At 38.9% G+C, this 22,312-nt stretch overlaps 1 protein-coding gene across 1 annotated transcript in view; it reads right to left on the reverse strand.

The window, feature by feature from the left end:
• Positions 1-269: 269 nt before the first annotated feature.
• Positions 270-22,312, reverse strand: part of LOC133988238 (plexin-A1-like) — a 223,697-nt gene continuing 201,654 nt past the window's right edge. Inside the window, 12 exon segments of the mRNA XM_062427813.1 lie at positions 270-365; positions 1,741-1,891; positions 3,959-4,171; positions 4,783-4,952; positions 7,680-7,870; positions 10,216-10,312; positions 10,447-10,550; positions 11,438-11,597; positions 12,200-12,346; positions 18,379-18,445; positions 19,941-20,099; positions 21,637-21,734. Of these exon segments, the coding sequence (XP_062283797.1) occupies positions 270-365; positions 1,741-1,891; positions 3,959-4,171; positions 4,783-4,952; positions 7,680-7,870; positions 10,216-10,312; positions 10,447-10,550; positions 11,438-11,597; positions 12,200-12,346; positions 18,379-18,445; positions 19,941-20,099; positions 21,637-21,734 (1,653 nt within the window).

A 22,312-nucleotide genomic window follows, 5' to 3' on the forward strand; every position in this document is an offset into this window, starting at 1 on the left:
AAAAAGGAAGAAAAAAAAAAGCCAACCCGGCTAGTGGGAGGGGCCTCAGTTCCAAACTCTGCTGTCTCTCCAGTGTGCTGCTGCTGCTGGGTGCTTGTGTCCTTGCAGTCCTTTTTTCCACTGCTGCATGTTGTTGTTCGTGAGGGTGATAACGACAGACTTCAAACGTCGAGGGTCAAAAATGTCACGGCCGGCAAAGGTTTGTCAGGGAAAGGCGTGTCGGTTTGGCCAGTTCTCCACTTGGCCGAGGCGTGTGATTGGACCGGTCCTCAGCTAGCCAGTGCCATGGTGTCGATGACCTGCTCCAGCTTGCCGCGTAGCCTCTGCCGGCGCGACTGCTCGTCCTTCTGTAGCGCTGACAGGATCTAGACACAAATACGGAGGGAGATTACACTACATCATCATCACACTATCACAGTTGCAGTCTTAAAGTGCAGAAAAGACCACTCAGTGTTTCAGATGTTCTCCTTAACCCTTGATGCCACCCCAGAGAGTGTACTTATGCAAATTTCAGGTTCCCTGTTAGTGATTACATTTTAAACGGATGTTGAACATGGTCGGGGTTGGCAGGGCAGGTGTGAGGCCAATGGGAGGTCTGTAATGTCATGTTAATGGCTTATGTGAGTGTGTATAGTGGTGTGTGTGTGTTAACATGTGTGGCATAAACAAGGAAAGGAGGAGCTGGTACCGTGTGTTCTTAGTTCTCTGCTCTCTTACATGTTGTGTGCGCATGTATATGAGCATGTACGTGTGTGTGTGCATTGAGATCAGGAAATGTTAGAGGTGACGGGGACCGTGCAGCTGCCTACATCTGGATAATAGGCTGTAATGAAGGGGAGCAGTTGCTTTGAATGGAGCCAGCTGCAAGCAGCCAGCATAACTACTGTAATACTGCTGGTATGGAGGGAGATGAGGAAGAAAGAGGGGAGGGAAAGAGGCCGAGATGGCTTATCTTTCACCAAATAAAAAGCTTTGGGGTGGGGGGAGCGGAGGATCACGAGGACGTATGGCTGTCTGTCAGGAGCCGGAAGAGGAGGAAGGGGAAAGTCAAACCTGTGGTGAGTCGTGGGAGTGAAAAGTAAAAGAACAGAGAGGGAGAAGGATATAAAGAAGTAGAGAAAGAGGGATAAGGAGATGAAAGATTAAATTGCTGGAGGGAAATCTTTTTGTCATTTCAGCTGTGTTTTAATGGGTTAGAGTGGAGCGCATAGAACAGATGTAAAGCTTCATTATGTGTCCACTTATATTTTCAGCATAATTCCAAATGGACTCCAACTTTGACTCTTCCATATGCTTTCTTTAACACACACACACACACACACACACACACACACACACACACACACACACACACACACCCATATATACTGTATATAGTCAGCAAAAGCAATAAAAAACATACATAATTTAATTTTCAGCATAATTACAAATGGACTCCAACTTTTACTCTTCCATATGCTTTACTTAACACACGCACTCGGTCTCACACACACCCACCCACACACACACAAAGCAGCAGTACCTTAAGGATACATGCAGGTCTTCGGGAAAAATCACATGAATTTAATAAAGCTCCATTAGCTTCATAATGTGTCAGGCTCATGGCTTAATGTGCATCCTAATGGTGATAATACCTTCCAGTCTGTACGGATTATAATTGAATTCAAATGACCTCGCCGTATTAGTCAAGACAAGTAAAAGGAGGGTAGGGCATTCTGCTGTGATCTGGTGGGTGCTCACCTCGTCTTTGTATTTGATGATGTAGGAGTAGATCTCGTGCAGCGCCGACATGCTGTTGAACTGGCTGAGGTGCAGACGGGACTGCTCTGCCAGGTAGGCACTCATGTCCTGATCGCTGATGGCTGGCATGCGGGAGATATCAGAGTAATACCTAGAGGAGAGGCCAAGCACAGTTTTACATATAACCCCATTTGTATTCCACACGGAGCTCGACCTAAATATTCGGAAAGTGACCAGTCTCTATCACTGAGGAAGGGGACGTGAGGGGGTTGATACAGTTCACATTTCCATGTCTCCATCTCCATATCCTGCTCAAGGACACTTTGACTGGACAAATGGACATGCAGTAACATTACTGCCCCCCCAAAACAGCTGGAGAGGAGGGGGGTGTATATCATTATATAGCAGCTACTGTATGACTTAAGTTGTTCTGCATGGAAACTAAGGGAGAGTATGGAAATTATTAGGTCAGAAAAGAGGGAGGGGTGTATTTTTTTTTCTCCTTTTGCTCAAGAGAGTAGCCTAAATATTTAGAGAGAGCAGGGGAGGATCTTTTAATTGTTCCTCATCTGGGATTTACATTTTATTTTAATTATTCCCTTGGTAGATTTATTTAAAAAAAAACCTAACCCTAACCCCAAATACTGCATATAGCATCAAGGGGAGGGTCCAATTAAAATATGAAGGCATTTTTGCTCTTTATTAAAGATTTCCTTCAGTTCTAGCCTCATGACATTATTAAGATATATATAGAAGTTCAAATTTTGTGTTTTTTTTTTGTTGTCTTTATGTCTGGAAGTTTTCAATGTGTTTAAGTGATATCATTCTGATTGATATTAAAGTGTGATATCATATTTAAGAAATAAAACAAAACCCTTTTTTCCCGAAATGTTTCAACATTATGGACAATTCAGTTCCCTCCTCATCCTATTAATTTACATACAGTCCCTAATGATACCTGATTGTTAGTCCATGCTATCAGAGCAACAGCAACCTTCATATTATCAGTTTTATTGGCTCCAAAAAGTCCAGTCAAAGTGAGTTAAGTACAAAACACACTGAGTGAACAATACAGTATAATAAGAATATACCCATGTGTTAAGTTGTACCTGAACCTGTTTGCAGCATCCATATCTCATCTGTCTCAAGGTTTACTGCAGCAGGGCAGGTTGGGGTCGAGTGCAAGGTTTAACTGCACCCAGTTAACCCACACCTATAAATCTTCATCTCATATAAGCTCTCTGCAAACCTTAAGCATGTCACTGTAGCATTTAAGCATGTCACAGAACATCATGACAACAATACATGCCGAGCACGCTGCTTAAAATCGTTATTCCAACGCGAGACAAAATACTCTGAGTCTTCTGGAGTCGGAGTCCTAACCCTCCAAAAGTGGAAACAATGGTTGTGGCAAGCGTCAGTGGTGCATAACTTATCGTGATGGTTTAACATTCTGGGGCTGAATAAAAGATGAAGGGTGAACCAGGGGACGATTTCAGCAAGCTTAAAATTAGTGAGTGGTGCTACAGTAACTACAAAACCTTTTTTCTTTTTTACAGGTGATGTGGATTTAAAAATCAAAGAGAATTGGCCTTTCGTATACTGTATTGTACTGTTGATATTAATAAGCCTGGGGCAAGATGTTGATTTGAAGAAAATCCAGTAATTACAAGATGGTTTTGCATTAATTTCATCTGGCTGCTGTATGCTCTGAATTCTAGTTACCTGCTTGCTTTTTTTTTTTTTTTAAGAAAATAAAGTTCAACCTACCTCTTCCTGTAATGTTACACTAATATAATTTGTAGTTAAATATTGTTATTACATTTCATTTTTACCACTTCACCTCAGTTTTGTTGCAGTTTTGCCAACCTTTGTAGCCTCCAATCTCATAAGGAACATTTTCATTTATTATATAGAACTGTTCATACGCTGGTATAGAAACACTGGTATAATATTCTAATTTAACAGTTTTAATGTCAGTTTGTCTGCATTTAAAAGGTGCAGTATGTAAGATTTAGCGGATTCTAGCAATGAGGTTTCAGAATGTAACCGAGTACCCCTCTTCCTCCCCTTCCTAGTGTGTAGGAGAAACTACAGTGGCTGTGAAACTCTGGTCCTAAATAGAACCAGTGTTTGCTTTGTCCATTCTGAGCTACTGTAGAAACACGGTGGTGCAACATGCTAAATTCTACATGCTGCACCTTTAACTTTGACTCACCTCTCTACCCAGTTCTTGTAGTTGGGGATGTCTTTAGCGTAGAGGAGTTTATTCGAAGGCGAGTCTTTTCCTAGTTTGTGTTCTGATGTTGAACAGGAGTCCATGAAGGTCTGGGCCACCACAGACAGACAGGCGTCCGTGATACTGTTCTTATGGATGTCGAATACGAACTGCGGGTTCTTGATCACGTTCACCCAGAACCGCAGAGGAAGACTGGAGGGGAGGAAAGAAGGTGAGAGCTGTTTTATATGACATCATCCTAATGTGCTGAAGTGATTGAGTCATGTTTTTTTATTGTCTTTGTTTTCATATTGCTCAGTTGGTCTTTATAACTTTATAAAAAGGCACATCTAGTGCAAATACAGCAAAACCTGTTAATGAAATAAATGTAAATAAATCATGTATAGGAAAACAATATTGCAATAACAGTCTCTGGAAGTTATCATATATAATCCAGTAAAACATGACTGAGCATCCTACACAGGAACATTTGTAATTTGTTATGCATTTTTGCAGAGCTGAATTTATTGATTTATGATTTTATACATATATACATTACAAACTTACACCGAGACACATAAAAAATCACCAAAATCAACATGTAATTCTTTTGACAGCAGACAGCCCGACTCAGCCTGAGATAGGCTAAAATGTTAATGTCCTGAGAGTGAAGAAGCCTGAAACTCATCCTTTTTTTTTTAGAGTGAACTGGGTTCCATCTTTTGACACTCTTTAATTCCAAAAATACTTACACGCTCTACATTGAGACTCACATTTTCTGTAGCTACAGGTGAAAAGTGAGGAACTCTGTCTGTCTCACTTACCAGTTGCTCTTCCAGGTATGTCGTACGTCGTAGTCATTGATGGAGTGCTTGTCGGCCTGTTCATCCAGGAAGTCGAACATATACTTGATGGCCAGCGGCAGTGCGCTGCCTCTGTGGGCAGTGCTGAAGATGGTCTCAAACAGGTCATCCACAAACTTCTGTAACGTACCCTGAAGAGGAAAGGAAGAAAAAGAGAGGATAAGAGTTAAAGAAGCATATAAACGGTGTGAAATGACCAGGATCCATTGTATTATATGTTACACTGTCAATGTGTTTACCTGTGGTAATTGTTTTCCATGGACATATTATTTGTCAGATGTGACCTTAGGGCTTAAAATTACTATATAGAGATGTGGGTTTGAATCTATGTCTAACAAGCAATTTGATGCTTGTATTGTTCATCAGTTTGAGTGATTCTCTGACATTTTAAGCATCACTTTGCCTTATTATGGTACGTGTTTTGACCTTTGGAATGATTCTCATATTCAATTGAGCTACCCAAGCCCCATCTCTCTCTCTCTCTCTCTCTCTCTCTCTCTCTCTCTCTCTCTCTCTCTCTCTCTCTCTCTCTCTCTCTCTCTCTCTCTCTCTCTCCTCTCTCTCTCTCTCTCTCTCTCTCTCTCTCTCTCTCTCTCTCTCTCTCTCTCTCTCTCTCTCTCTCTCTCTCTCTCTCTCTCTCTCTGTCTCTCAAGAACATTACAGTAACATGCAAGTTGTACCTGTTGGCCTGTTGCAGTGATGTAGGGATGTGTTTAAAAGCCTGTATGTAGTTTATAACTTGTATGTGGGCATATGTTTAAGAAGCCACTTTAGTCCAATAAAGAGCTGTAAATGAGAAATTGTGTGTGTCATTCCTGCTATTAGTGTAAAGATTTACACATTATGGGCTAGACTCAGCTGTGTGATGATGCTACAGTCATTATATTTAAAGGTCTTGACTAAAACAACATGAGGAATCACAAAGGGGTTTTCCTTTTCGGTAACGCAAAAGTACTCTAACCAGTTACTTTTCTCAGAAGGTAATGCTGTAGTGTAACTAGTTACTTTTTAATGGCAGTAATTCTGTAATGTAATTAGTTACTTGTAAAAGTAACATTCCCCACACTCTGCTAGTTTCAAATATACTGGATAATAAGAAGAGGAGGCAGCACCTTAATGAAATGGAATTCTCAGAGAGGAGGAAGAGAATAATAAATAATAATAAATAGATACAAAGTGGTGTGTGTGTGTGTGTGTGTGTGTGCGCGCGCCTAACATTTCCAGCCACTTGTATCCCCAGCACCTGAATGAGCCGTAAGTGTGTACATTTTTAGTGTGAATGGCCCCTCTGGGAGGCGCGCTGATAACTTTGGCGCTGCGACCGGCTCGTTCTGCCCACTGAGCTCCGCGGAATCACAAACAGTAAAAACCCCCAGCCCTTTTGGATTTGGACGGCGCTTTCCTCCAATGACGACGCTTCATCGTAATTATATCAAATGCAGCCTAAATGAATTTCCCTAACAACACATTTGTTTCCCCGACTTCTCCATCTGGCAGCATCTATTAACGAGGAAATGTTTGGTGGTGGTGGTGGTGGGGAAGGGGGGGAGTGTATTTACTGTAGGCAGCCATGGCGAAAATGGAACAGGAATGAATTGCGTCCGCTCGGGACGCTTGGGCAGACATACAGAGAGACAGACAGCAACGGAGAGACAAAGACAAGATGAGCTCCTCAATTGCATTTGCCTCTCTCTCTTTCTTCTCTCCATCATGCATGTCCAAATCTTCAATCCCTCAACCAATTACCTGCCTCCTGACACCTTCAGTATCTGTCTCCCTGCACCCTGCATCACAAGCCCACCCTTTATTAATCTGTTTTTTCTTATTACCAGTGGAAATTGAAAAGGCAGGGTAGCTTGTAACTGCTGCCCATTGCTTTATTACACCAGTCCTCTTACAATTCGGAGAGAGGGACGCTGAACTGAGAGACAATGAACGAGAGAAAGGGAAAAAAAACAAAAACAAGAAGAAATATTCTGGAAGGTTTCTGGATGGAGGCAAATAGTTATTGGTCTGTTTATCCCAGTATGTGTGTGTGTGCTTTTATATTCACACACAAACACTGGGATAAACAGGATAAAAGCAAAGTGTGACAACAACAAGCTGTGACTTTACAGGGGTAACAGTTTGCCCTATTTTTTTCCTGCAACTTTGTTTTTTTTGTGTTTGGATTAAACATACAAAACATTAATAGAATTAGCAAATTAGAGTTGATGGTAGGCTATTGTTTTAGCTTTGGAGAGGGTCAGGCTAGCTGTCTCCCCTTACTTTCAATACTAATGCTAATAAAGCAGAGCATCTCCTGGCTGTAGCTTCATATTTAGTGTACAGTCATGACATAACTGTTTTAGGATCTTTTACTGCCTTAAATTTGATGTGATTCAATACATTTTGACACTCCTCAGGGATTATAATGTCCCCGAGGAGTATTGTCATTGTCATTGCTTTAACCCTTACATACTGTTCAGAGTCAAATTTGACCCATTTTTACATTTAAAATCTGTAAAAACACCTCATACACATTTCTTTTAGCTGGATTTATCCTTACACGTTGCTGTATTCTTCATATTCTATAAAATGTTCTCCTTGCCCATAAAATAGTAATTGTGAGTGTCTTTTTTTCATAAGATTAATCAAATAGAAGGATTAATCAAACACCTAATAATGACTGATGGGAGTACTTATGAGTCAGAATATGAACAGTATGTAAGGGTTAGAGGTTAACAACATTTGAAAAGATTCCATTAGTCAGAGTTTAATGAGTTTTTATGTCCTCCAATGCTTCTAAATGCTGTTAGAAAGCTGTTTCCACCCTGCCAAGAATCCGCTTTTGTGTATTTAACTCCTCTGTGTCTTACTTTGGTAGCCAGCAGCCTGGTCAGGTAGATCTCAGACACCATCTTGCTGCCTCGGTCGCCCTCCCTCTGGTCCGAGTGGTCGTGGTTCTTCACCAGGTGCCACAGTTTGGTTCCACTCTCCAGGTCGGGGGTGATCATGGGCGTTCGGGATCGTAGGCTGTCTGGACTGCTCGCTGTCCTCAACATACTCTCTATAGCCAGAAAAAGGAGACAGAATTAGTTGAATAAAAAAAAGGTTGATTTCACCATTTTTAAAGTGTTGGAATACAGCAAATCTTTTCATACTCGCATATTATCCTGTATAATTAAAAATCACTTAGATACTCAGGTAAGTGAAGGTAAAGGGACAATAATCATCCATAAAACTGCATGTCTTTAATATGTCTCTTCTTTTTTTAGCCTGTGACTCACACTACCCCTCCATCTTTCTCTATATCATCTGTGCCTGCTTCATTATTCATGGTGTGAGAGTCAAAGTTGATTAGAGTTAAGCAAGGAGATGCGTATCTACGACTGTAGCATTTAGGAAAGAGAAGGGGTGAGATGCACGGGAGGTTTTGGGTGAGGGGGGGGTTAACGATGTGCTGAGTAGCTGCTGCTCCTGGTGAAGAAGGTATGTTTATGTTTGTTGAAAGGAAAGAGGGAGGGGGAGAGGAGTGAAGTGAGTGTGAGGGAGATGACAGGAAAACAGGGTGGGAGAGCTAAATGGAAAGAGAGACAAAAAAAAAAAAAAGGGTCAGGAGAGGGAGGTGAAATGGAGAGTGATGGGAGAGCAGGGGCTGGAGAAGTGAAAGAGGCTGAGTGGTGGTGTGTAGTGCTGTTGTTGCTTTTGCCAGCAGGGCGCTGAGTGGCTTTGATTCCAAAGCCATCATGGGGCTCGCTGGTGGCCGACAATTACCGAATGATCATAAACAGGCATTCACACATAACTGAGCACACGCCCATATGATCGCAATTAAACTAAAAAGCAGAAACGGACGCGTGTTTTTAAAATGTATTTGCCGTGAAGCTAAATAGCCGCAGCTGTGGATTTCAACAGTGTGAAGCGACTAATACAAGATTTAAGATGTGATTATAGACATGTGGTAAACTAAAACTAGTTTATCTTCACTAATGCAGTATTCAAACAGTTTGATAGTACATTCATTCCTTTTTTTCCCACTCTTATCGTGTCATGGAGCCTACAAATAGGTCAGTATGCTACTCCAGTTTTAGCAACACTTCATTGGCTCCCACTATCTTTTAGAATAGATTGTAAGCTTCTTGTACATGTTTTTAAAGCTCTAAATGTTTTTTGGGGACAGGCCTACATCGTTCTGACTCTCTGTCGTTTTACGATCCTTCGCAAGCTCTCAGATCATCTACTGCTGGGTTTTTAAATACACACAATTAAACCCCTAAGTGTTGCATTCTTTAATTATGCTCCAAAATGATGGAATAGTTTACCTAAAGCTATAAAAGATACAGTATATAAAAGCAGTTTGAACATTTTTAAATGACAGCTGAAAACATATGTATTTCATCTGGCTTTTAATAAGTGTCATTTTAACTTATTTTTACTAAATGTCTTTTTTTTTTTTAAATATAATTTTTTTTTTTTTTTTTTTTTTTTTTACAAATTGTCTAATTTTATTTAGTTGTTATTTTATTTGTTTTATTGTTTTTTGGTTTTTTTTTCTCTGTAAAGTACTTTGCGCTAAATCTCTTTTTATGATGGTGCTATACAAATTACTAGTTAGTTATTAGTTTTTTATTATTATTATTATTAACTTTAAACTACAAGAAGCCAATCTGAGGTATTTCATGGTTGATACATAATTGTCCCCACTGTGAGGTAGAGTGGTGAAAACAGTCACCATCAGACAGGATCTCGTTGTTCTAACCTCTCTGGTGAGTCAAACAGTCATGAAAAATAAATACTGATCCGCCACTTTAAAAAAAGCAGAGCTCTCACTCCCCTGCTATTTTCATGTACCAAAACTGTCATCAGAATCTGCTCTCGAGGTATAAAAACAGCTAAAAAAAACCACATGATTCACTTTCTAACAGCAGAGCAGTAGCTGTGCTCTCAGGTGTGCATGCAAGAGGTTTAAATCCCACTTAGTATCAGAAAAGGCTCTAGTTTTTTACTGCAGAGTAATTTATCTTCTAAATAGTTTAATTTTCCACTGAGGTATATCATACTGATACAGAGCCTCTGTCTATTGCTGACTGCCAGGTGTCCTCTCTCCTTCTCTCTTTCACTCTGTCAGCCGGGGGATCGAGGTGTCTACTTTAATGCCCGTCATTTACGGACTGCTTGGAAATAGCCGTGAAATAGCCTTGGCCCGGGCTGATAGCATTGGATAAAAAGGATTGCCGTTCACAGAGAGGGGGGCAGGGGTAAAGAAAAAAAAGAATGGAGCCCAATCATGGCTGTGATAAACAAAGAAAAAGAGAATGAAAGAGAGGGAGAGAGAGAGAGGCAGGGAGAGATGGGATTCATTGACAGAATGATTTAAATAGGATCAGGTCTGGAGGAGAGTGGGTAGCGTACCGTATCTGCTGAGGCTCTTGGTGAACGTGGAGGAGTTGGAGATATTATAGGCGGAGTTCTGTTTTGGCACGAGGGCAATCACAGAGCCATCTGTTACCTGCACGTCCAAAACACACACCACACACAACGCCCATTGTATGTTAACAGTCAGCTCTTTCAAGCGTATCTTCATGTATAGAGTGTCCATGTGCCCCCCTTGTTTTTCTTTTCTTTTTTTGGGCGCTGGCATACCTGATAGTGAGCCAGTGTGTTGAGTCTTTTCCAGTCGTTGTCAATCTTAGTTGTGACGTCTTCATCCTGCAGGATGATTCGGGCCATCCGACCTTGACGCCATTCTTTAGAAAGAGGGAATCAAGGTTTAGATTAATGGACAAAACATTAATACCCTGAGTCTGTGTGTGTGTGTGTGCATGTGTCATTTGGAGTGAAGTCAGACTATTTAATATGTTTCTAAATGCTAAATCATCTTATTTCAACTTTTATTTATAAAGTAACACTATGTTCTTCACATAAACTTGGATTGCAGTACAAGAACTATCAACATATGAAATATGGCTCTGTCATACCATCAGCCATCAGACTGTACAACACCACAGCTCCCAGCACCTCCCACTAAAAGACTGAGGCTGTCCTTACTGTTTATACCAAGGAACACACTTGTATATAGTATAAGGAATTGATATGTATTGTAGATTTATATAATTACAGATTATTTTGGAGATTGTTAATTGTATATAGTCATTTTCTTTTCTTTTCTTTTTTTATCTCTTCACCATTATGCGGCTACTGGTGTAACAATTTTGAATAAACAAGGGGATCAATAAAGTTTACCCTTCCCTTACCTTATATTGTCATTTATTATTGTTATTATCATTGTCTTTAAGTAGCCCAAAGAATGACTATAGCCATATAAGCAGTTACAGTACCAGTCTGTTTTTTTCATTGCAGCTGCAGTTCTTTCCCTTTTCCCACAGATAATTAAATTTTTTCATCTATGAGTAATAAAAAGTGTGAAAATCTGTGTGACATTGTCTTCAGACGTAAGTGTTAAGGACAAATCTCCATCCTCTCTTCCACTGAGTCACATCCACTATCCTGTCACTCTCAGTTTTCTCCGCACCATCTGCAAATGTTAAAAACTGCAGCTCTCTTGGCCTCTGTAATTATATCATTGCACGTGTGTTATACATGTGGAATAAGCAGACTTTAGAGTATGTCTTACCCAGGTCCATATCAGAAGCTTTGGGCCTCTGTGAATAGGGGCTGCCCTTGTACACAGCGTCGAGCAGCTTCTCTTTGACCTGAGTGATTGTGTCGCAGTTCAGACACTTGACCGTCACCTCGGAGGCGTTCTCGTTCTCCGGGTTCACGCAGTGCAGAGTCTGGCAGGGAAAACAGGCGTAAACAGAGGAGAACGGACACGGATAAAAGAAGTGAGGCTTGAAGCAGAGACGTTACATGAACGCTGCCAACCGCTGAAATGTTTGGATGATTGTTTAGGTGCATTTGAATGTACCTGACAGTGTTTTCACACTTCATTTGTTTACAGCAGCTATTTTAAATCATTTTCCTGGTCGGTTTCGGGGTTTGTTTGGGCTTATAATCACTCAGCATTTGCACTTGGGTGCTAACCAAAACAACTGCAGCAGATCCTTCTGACAAGTAGGTGCATCCAGACCTGGACGGCTTTGTTTGGAGAGAGTGTGTGATTAATTCTGGGCAGTAGTTAGGTCGGTTCATGGCCAGATCACATTCTCCTTCCAAACATAACTAAAGCTCTGTGTTTATCCTGGAAGAAAGTCGGTCTCTACTGCAGACTCCTGACCAATTAAGGAAATGATGGCTCCCACATTTCTACTGCTGATTAGTTACAGTCTGCTTTAAAGTTTTCATTGTCAAACATGACTAAAGCTCAATAACTCATGCAGTGATTCAGACTGAAGCAGACAGGAACAAGCCTGGAGATATTGGGAAGTTTACTGACCAGTGTTTTGTAGTCAATCTGTTGCCTGATGAGCTTGTCTTCGCTGAGCGAGTAGCGGGCTTCTCCTGTGATGGCATCTATGGGTCCCTTCTCCATCTGCTGCTTGATGGCACAGTAAAGCATGAACAGAGGCTCTCCAGCACACTCCTGATCAGGGAGAAGACAGAGAGAGAAAGACACAGAGAGAGAGTGTTCTACATTAAACATGAATATATTAAAAAAAAACACACAAAATGTTATAACTACCCAGCAAAATCACATATGAATGCTTCCAGAGACTTTGATAAAGCAGTGATATCCAAATGATTCAGCTTGTGATCTCTTTAAAATGAAGCTAGGTCTATTCACAGCCCTCCATCGAAAGTTTAAAGGGTTTGTGAGCATCTCAACCCAACAGACTAACATCCATTAACAATTATGCACCTTACTGCTTAACCCTTACATACTGTTCAGGGTCAAATTTGATCCATTTTTACATTTGACAGCTGTAAAAACGTAATATTATTATATTATATTATTATTATATAACCCATTTCTTTTAGCTGAATTGTTCCTAATGTGACCCACAGTATACAAAAATGGAAACAAAATACATATTTTTAAAATTTTTGTGCAGCTGATACACTTTTGTATATATGCAAATGTATAAATTTGACCTGTGTTTGTTAAAAATCAGCGTTCAAATGTGTTCAAATGTTCTCCTGGACAACAAAATAGTGATTTTGAATGATTAATTAACCATTTATTAATGACTGATGTGGAATTTATGAATGTGAATTAGTGTAGAGACTAATTATGATACAGAATATGAACAGTATGTGAGGATTAAGCTACATCCACCTGACTCTCACTGTACGGTGTACAGTTCACTAGGGCTGGACGATATGGACAGAATCAAATACTGTATCACAATATTTTTGACCGAATACCTTCTTATCGAGTAAGTAATCATCAGCAATGTTAATATAATAAGTGGATAAATGCAAATCATCAACAGTCACGCCATATGGCAATATCATGATATTACAATAAGATGATATCTAGTCTCATATCACGATATCGACATAATATGGATTTATTGCCCAGCCCTACAGTGTACTATAGTAATATTAACATAATCGAACAGTGTAGACTCAGCAAATACTTTATTATGGTTATGGTTACATCTTTAGCCCCTATTTTATTTTTAGTCATTCTATTCTATTTTTTGTATTTGAGTCAGTCTTTAATTGTATTTTAATTGTTTCTTTTACCGACCTCATTGTTTTTGTTTTGTGATTAATGTCAAGTGGCTGCTGCACAACTTGAATGTCCCTTAGGGATTAATAAAGTACTCTATCCATCATTTGTCTAATTATTATGTTAATAATACTCTAAAAACCTGGAAAAATGAACTATTCGAGGGAGCAAAACATTTTTCTTCTTTTTCGCTCTGTTCATGCAAGTTTTGACAATCTCTGTTTCAAAAGCTCAGTGTCTAATGGCAGACATCTGCTGCTTTATTTAAAGTAAACATTATTTATGATATGCAAAGTAGTCTTTACCTAATTTAGGCATCCTCGTGAGATTTGTGTAAAATATAAGCTGACTAGAAAGCCAAAACTCTACTTAATCCACACAGTGTCTTCCCAGCTTAATGTGGATTCAATTTTTTATTCCAAATTCTGTTGCTGTGAAATGCTTAGTTACCTTTCAGACCCTTTATCCTCAATTTAACATTTAAATGAAACCTACTAAATTCACCTTAAAGTGGAGAGACTATTTTCTACAGTCCAATCCCGACCTTTCCATCAAGCCTCCCTCTATTTTACACTACCTACTGAGGCAATGTTAGCATGAAGCAGATCTAAAAAATTCATTATGAGTGAGTGACTAAGTTTAATCATGCTATCACGCCATGAATTAGCTTCAAAACCAGTTATGGAAATAGCTAGGCCACATCTGCATGAGATACCACCAGTGAAAAGCAAGATACGGTTTTTATATAATACAGCCAAAATGACAAGTGTAAAGCATTGGGTGAGTCAACCTGAAGTGACGTCGCAAAATTGTGAGGGACACAGTGTTGTTACGTAAACACCTCTTTATTTCTTTCTTTCTTTTTTGGAATACAGACTGAAAGCAGCGTTATATAAATCTTTTCACTTCTCTCCCATTGGCTACATCTCTGAGCTTCTGTGACCTAACACAGATGTTATAAATATGTTTCTCACTCTCACCTCCGTCAGAGACACTTGTCAATCAATAATGTCATTAGTCATCACTTGAGCCCAAGGAAAACACTCCCGGCTGAAGTAGCAGCAGTTTAGAGGGGAGAGAGAGGACACATCACGGCCAATAGTCACTCTGACGAGAGCTTAATGATCGACCGTGCTGTGCTTAGGGAGATACTTCAGACTGTGTGTGTGTGTGACTGCTGGAGATGCATGAGGTCCTGATGAGAACAGGCGAAAGTACTAATTTATCTGTCTCACCTTCAAGCACTCTCAGCGACTCGCTTTTTCTTTCTAACACACACACATTGGTCCTATTCCTATCTCCCTGTAATAGCCTTCCTCCACCCCTTCAACTGTGAGATAACAGTTAAAGGGTTACTTCTTTTTCTTCATCTCTCCATCTTCAATCAAACAATCATACATACCATATGTGCTAAGACATTGGAGTATTTTGGGGTAGTAGTTGACAGTTTTGGTCAAATGATGTTTTCCCCATGTCATTCTATATGATTCTGAACAACAGTGTGTTTGAATATACTCAACAACTGATGATATTTAACAACAATGTGTCTTTTGATATGAAAACAAGACAGAAGAGTTCATAGTTCATAGATGGCTCTTACTGTAATGTTCTCACTGTCAGGTTGTACAGTCAGGGTTGGGAAGGTTACTTTGGAAATGTAGATTACTAGTTACCTTATTTAAAATGTAATAAGTAATGCAAATATTTTAATTACTTAATCAAACTGATGTAACTTATTAAAAAGGTTAAGATAAGTGTACCCATTAAGCACCAAAATCTAAGTTCAGCTGTTTTTCATGGATACTGACATGATTTATAAGGGAGATCATTTCTTATAAAGCAAGTTTTATCTCTCATTTGAAAATGTATTCATTAGTTCATGTAGATTTTGGAATATTAAATAAAGATATTTGATGAAAAAAGTCAAACGTCTGGCATGGTACTAATTGGTACTGTGACACCATTTAAGCTCATGTGTGCTCCAAATAAGCCCACGTCATGATTTATTTACAAAACACTGTGTACAGTACATCATCATATTGAAGATATAAAATAATATCATAATTATGGATTAATATGAAATGTAGTACCAACATTAAAGTTTCTCTTAGGATGACTGACAATCACTTTGGTGACTTTTCATCCAGTGACATTATCACCTCAAAATCTTAATTGCAGCTGTACTAAACATCAGCATGTTAACATCGTGAGCATTTAAGCATTCTGACTCCAGCAATTTAGCTAAAAACACGAGTGTGTCTAAGTACAGCTTCGTAGAGGAATGAGCACAGCTGTAGTCTGAGAGTTTTGTTACATTTTAAAACCCCTATAACGTTTTAAATGGAACAATTCTGAGAGGCAAAAATCACTGTCAACACCCTGCAACATTCACAAGTTGTGATGATGGGTTGCAAATAGAAGTAGCTTCATTTTAAAAGCCAAAGAAAAAGGGTGCATGATGTAGTAAATAATTCAGTAAATCTGCAACTATCATATATATTCTGTATCAGCATGTTTAAACCCAAGAGTACTTGTGCACATTGTAAACATCTTTCCCCAAAATTGAGACATATGTGGTATATTTGGAAACTCATTTGTCCCTCACCATCTCATCCAACCACAAACCTTCCTGCTACCAGTGTCTCCTCTATTGTTTCCCTTCCTCTCGTTCTCCTCTTTTCACATCCGCTTCACTACCCTGTTTTTTCTCCTTCCTCGCCTCTCCCCCTCTCCTCTCCTCTCCTCCCCCCGCTTCCTCCTTTTCCTCCTCCTCTGTCCTAACTCCTAATTGTCGTGTCCTCCTCTCTATTCTTCTCCCTTCTACCCCACCACCTCTAACCCCTTCCCCTCCTCCGTTCTGACGCTCTAGCCAGCCGTTCCCTCTCTTCTCTCTTTTCTCTTCCTCACTTCATACGCTTTAAGAACCTCGTTAGCATCTAGGCCAATTACGTGGGCAGCAGCTAACGAGACGGAGCCAAGCATGCATCACAGTGTTATGCTTTTGCTTCGGCTTTCACCTTGGTTGCTTGGCCACTGCATGCTTGTCTACGTAATTTGCCTTTACTCCACATACTGCCTTCATTAAGGCTTCCTAATTGTATGCTGACATTTACATTTCAGCGATATAAACAATGGCTGCTGCTTTATGGGGAGTGCAAAAGTGAAATGAACCCCGGATTCCTACATCACTAACGATCAGTGGCAACTATAAATCAGCAAGAAACATAGCATTTAGCTTGGCAAATCACATAGAAATGTAAAGACTTTAAATGCATCAACACATAACACATAAACAAGAAAACCATCAAAATGATCAACCTTTTTCAAAGTTTCCCCCTAAAAGTCGTCTCTGTCTGATTTTTGCTTACTGTGTGACTATGAGAATCATCATATTATAATCATAATGTGATTATGATTATAATGGCAGATGGGTCAATGACATTTTTTTGTGTCCATGTGGTTTAGTCAAATTTTAAAGGGTTAAAATGTGAAAATAAACGTATGAATAACTTGCACACATTCTTTTTTTGTGGACCCAGCATCACATTTTCTGCTTCGAATCCATTTTGAATATATTAGAGGATTATGGCAAAAATGTCTAAGTGGTGTAACCATAAAAACTTTGTACCAAATAATTCAACTTGTTTAAAAACACTAAACTCTCAATAAAAAACTGTATCAAGTACAGTAGTTTGGCATGATCTTACATTATAACTTTTTATATTAAATAAAGGTAAAGGAATACAGTTGTTCTAAATATTACATTTAATCTGGGGAATCATGGAGATCAGGAAACATTTACATTTTTTAAATGAAGTAATATTTGTATAAGTGCACTTAAATACACTGTAGGTGGATAAAATGTTTAATATTTATCATTCTTTTGTGGTTACACCATTTGACATTTTCAGCAGCATTCAGTCTTACTTTTGGTACAAAATGGTGCAAATGTCATTTCAAATGACATAAAACCAACACAAATACTAAATGTACATTTTAACAAACAAACAAATTTTTCAACATATTTTTGAATTGCTCATCTTGCCAACCCTTATTTGTCACTGACCCATAAACATATAAACAAGAAAACCATAAAAATGAGGGATATGCATCCAATTTAAAGCCATCCTTTTCAAAGTTTTCCCCTAAAAGTACTCGTCTCTGTCCGAGTTTTGCTTGCTTTGTGACTATGAGAATCGTCACATTATACTCATAATGCGATTAGGATTATAACGGCATATAAGGACAACTTCAAGCCTTTGTAATTAAAGAAAGACGAGACCGAGGGGGAAACGGCTGTGAAAGGAACACATTTTCTGACTGGACTAGCTTTCTGTAAGCGGGTATGTTAAAGTGAGGGATGGGATGAGGAGGGGACAGGGTGGATGAAAAGGAAGGGGGGGGGGGGGGGGGGGGGGGGCATGTGTGAGGACAACGTGAGGCAAATGACCTTAAATCAGAGAGGAGACTGACAGTGGTATAATGACAACGGAAACTACACACAAGAAAGAGAGATCAGAGGAAGAGAAGACGCGAGCTAAAAGAACAACACAAAGGTCAGTCAGCTACAAGAGTGAAATTATGAGAGGAAAGGATCTGTGACGAGACTCGAGAAAAAAAGGACATTAAAACAGCTGAAAAAGGACGTGTGTGCTTGTTGGAGGCTTTGATGATGTACTGTATGTGTTCTGCACTCCTAAAGTGAGAAAAGATGTGGCAGAAATAAGAAAAACCTTTTAATAAGCAGAGCGAGAGAAATGAAACGGATAAATAAAAGAAGCCAGGAGCATTTAATAAAAGTCCCCGATAGAAAAACAAATAAATATACTTTATAAGACATTGCTCGATATAAATCCACTTTAGATTTCACTAGCGTTCACTGTTTAAAAGAAACAGATGAGGATAGTATGTGATCATCATGCAACTGTTGTTGGTCTTACCTTGAGGAACTTGTACAAGAGGAATGTAAACCAGTTGGTCAGCATTTTCTCTGCAACAGACTCCGTTCTGACAGGAAGGAAAACAAAAAGGGACACAAATATATTAAAAAAAGAATCCTTCCATCTCTGTGACTGTCATGTATTCTTGGCTGCTTCCCATCTAAGTCAGAGAGCACTTTGCTTGCTCTCATCACATGTCATCTGCTGCTGTATTGATGTTTTCTAATTGTTCCTAGTCCTTTAATGCTACTAATGATGCTGAATGTGATCGGATTTTCCTCTGCTGTTTTCCAACAGTGGGACTTAAAGCTCTGTGGTTTGAAATGCTTCTTTGGTGTAATTCTTCTAATTTAAATTTAACTTAACTTGAAACTGCACACAAACAGAGCAGAACTGATGTCTGATGTGTGGGCCAATGACGTATTTTTTAGCGTCCATGTGGTTTAGTCAAATTTAAAGGGGTTATCATTCTTTTGTGGTTACACCATTTGACATTTTCAGGAGCATTCAGCCTTACTTTTGGTAAAAAATGGTGCAAATGTCATTTCAAATGACATAAAAGCAACACAAATACAAAATGTACATTTTAACAAACCTGATGCTGCTTTTAAGACAATTTTTAAAAGATATTTCTGAATTGCTCAACTTTCCAACCCTTATTGGTCACTGACCCGTATACATTTGAGGTGCAGAGTATGCAAATGATCAATTCTTATGAACATGTGACATTCATCAGGTTGAAACAAGCAATTTTCGACAAGTTAGTGCAGTTAAGAGTGTGTGGTGAATCTGACATGGAACACGTATGAACAAATGACACCAAAGTTTAGGATACGATTATGAATGAGATCCTGCACGAGGATCATTGTCTTCTCAAACTGAATAAAGACAAGGGTGGACAGGCCAACACAAGTCTGCTCACACTTCAAACTCTGTATCTGGATCTTTATGTTACTCTCTCTCTCTTCCTGTGGGAGAGACACATCTTTAAAGTAGTCCCTGCAACACCATATGATCTGCTCCATAGGCCTTTCTGATGTACCTGTGTATGTGTGTCTTTATCATGTACCTGTGTGTGACAAAAACTAATGGAAAAGTCATTGATGTGGATAACAGAATCCACAGCACGGCTAGAGTTATGTACAGTGGAGGAGAAAATAACACCATAATGGCCTATAACAACAGTCAAATAAATATTTAGCAGTGCATATTCTCTGGTATTTTATCAACATGCGACAAGTGAGAGTGAAAAGACGGGGAAGAATTTTAGAGATGAACATTTTGATACTGACTGATACTAAGATTTCATTGGCTGATTTTTTTGTTCTTCTCTGTTAGCTTTGATTAATGATAGAGACATGGATGACTTGTTCTCTAAGCTTAGAATGTATGACTTCCACATAATGAGGAGAAAAGTGATTTTAAATCTTCCTCTCTGTCTCTTCTGAATTCCAACTGCTTCCTTCCTCCCTCCCTCCCTATCCATCTATTTGTTTTACCCCCCGTGCTTAAATCCTTCTTGTCTCTCTGTGTGTTTTCCTGTCTCTCCACGTCTTCCTCACCTCCTGAGCAGCAGTTTTGGATGGTTTTTGCTCTCCAGGTTTCTGTCTATCAGGTCGGACAGCAGCTGTTTCAGGACACCGGTGGCGTACTCCATCTCCCCCTGCAGGGCCGTCATGATCAGAGACGCCACGTTGCCTCGGTCTCTCATGGAAAACGATCTGGAAACGCATTAAAACTGTTAACAGTGTGTCACATAAATATTTCACAAACACTATCAGCAGCTTTTTTTTTTGTTAAGTCACGTCTGAGACTTTAAAAAACATGTGCACCATTAACCTCATAACAGTTCATTTAAATATTAATGCGCGTTTAATCTTAATTAAACGGTGTTACAACTCTGTTTTGCAATAAACCATTTGGGTAAGTGCTTTGCAGTCATTTTAGAGCTGCTAAAATGTTTTTAACTCGGTTTATAAATGTGCCTTTCCTGCTCTAATCCGGGGGAAAGCGCAGCCTTTCATGTCATATTAGTCAAATTAAACAGGTGATAACAACACATTTTCCCAAAGAAAATATAATCCTTTAGTTCTGTAAGAGAAAAAAACATTTTTGTCTGAAAAGTTTTACCCAGTATTTAATAATAATTTTAAAAAAAATCATAATTTGATGTTTATTTCTGAAAGAACAGATGCAACTTTGGTTTTTATCAAAAGGTAGCAGCTGGTGCGTGTGAAATATTGAGAGCACCACAGATTTTAAAGGCATTTGTCAACCAAAACTAGAATCCTCTCATCTGCTCTAATAACCCTCATTCCTGCATATAGCTGGAAATACTCTGTGGGGATGTGGGTCAATGACGTTTTTTGTGTCCATGTGGTTTAGTCAAATTTAAAGGAGTTAAAATCTGAAAATAAACGTATGAATAACTTGCACACATTCTTTTTTTTGGGACCCAGCATGACATTTCTGCTTTGAATCCATTTTGAGAGAATATATTAGAGGATTATGTCTAAGTGGTGTAACCATAAAAACGTGGTACCTAATACTTAAACTTGCTTAAAAACAGTAAATTCTCAATAAAACACCATATCAACTATATTGGCATGATCTTACATTATAACTTTTTATATTAAATAAAGGTAATGGAATACAATTGTTCTAAATATGACATTTAATCTGTGGAATCATCTCAAATCAAGTAAACCACATGTAGTGTCTTGTAGTGTAACCACCATTTAAGTGATCATTTTGTTAACATTGTGAAAAAAAGCCACGTAACAGGAAGTGGTTTTACAGAGAGGGACCCCTGATGATCACAACTGCTGCCTGGCAAGGTTAGAAGCTCTTACCAATTACTCATGAATTGACAATTTTAGGACTTTGTCCGTTTTGCTCAGTGTACATGTCAAATGGTATGACCCTAGACTTTCTTTTGTGGTTACATCATTTGAAATATTCAGGAGCATTCAGTCTTACTTTCAATAAAAAAAGGTGCATATGACATAAAACCAACAAAAATACTAAACAAACTTAACAAACCTGATGCTGCTTTTAAAACTATTTCTTAAGATATTTTTGAATTGCTCATCTTGCCAACTCTTATTTGTCACTGATCTATATACTAAAACTAGTGAATGATATTTTTTAATAATACTTAATGATACTTTCCAAAAAACAGTGGGAAAATTCATAATAAATGTCAACAAACGATAAGATTCTATATCTGGATTAAAACAAAAACAGAAAGACACAGACCTCTGAGCTTCCAGAGTTCGTATGAACGTCAACAGGAAATGCTTCTTTGTCAGCAGCTGGCCAAACAACGTCAGAGCCTTCTCCACGTTTGCTTGGACCTGAAAAAAGGCACATATGAAGTAACAACAGGGGAATAATGTTAGTAGAGAACAACTCTCTGTACACAAACATTTCTGTTCTTCTTTTTTTGCACTATTGAAAGATGAGCCCTCTGTCTTTTACAATCCTACATTTTGCCCAAACAACAAATACATAATGACAAGTTACAACAGTTTCTTTAAGGCTTGTTTTCCTTCTGTCTCCGTCCTGTTATAATGACTTCAAATAGCATGTGAAAAATACTGCTTTTTCTGTAAAATGTGTACACGGTGGAACGAGAAGTTGATTCTTTTTTTTGAAGTCGTCGACCTTTTTGAATACAAAAATTAGCAGTTGCGACAAAATTTTTCAAGCAACCGCCTAACCAATCTTTGTTTTGCATAGTTAGAGACAACTATGGGAACTTTGTGTGAGCAAAATCAAATGCTGAATATTAAAAACAACATAAAGATTCTAAACACATCGGTGAGCAGACACTTTCTTCCTCCCACCGTATAATGAGTTGAGATTGGCTTGTAAACAGCAAGTTAAGACTGATTGGCTTCTCTCTCTCTCTCTCTCTCTCTCTCTCTCTCTC

This window comes from Scomber scombrus, chromosome 10 (genome assembly GCF_963691925.1).
Source record: "Scomber scombrus chromosome 10, fScoSco1.1, whole genome shotgun sequence".
NCBI lineage: Eukaryota > Metazoa > Chordata > Actinopteri > Scombriformes > Scombridae > Scomber > Scomber scombrus.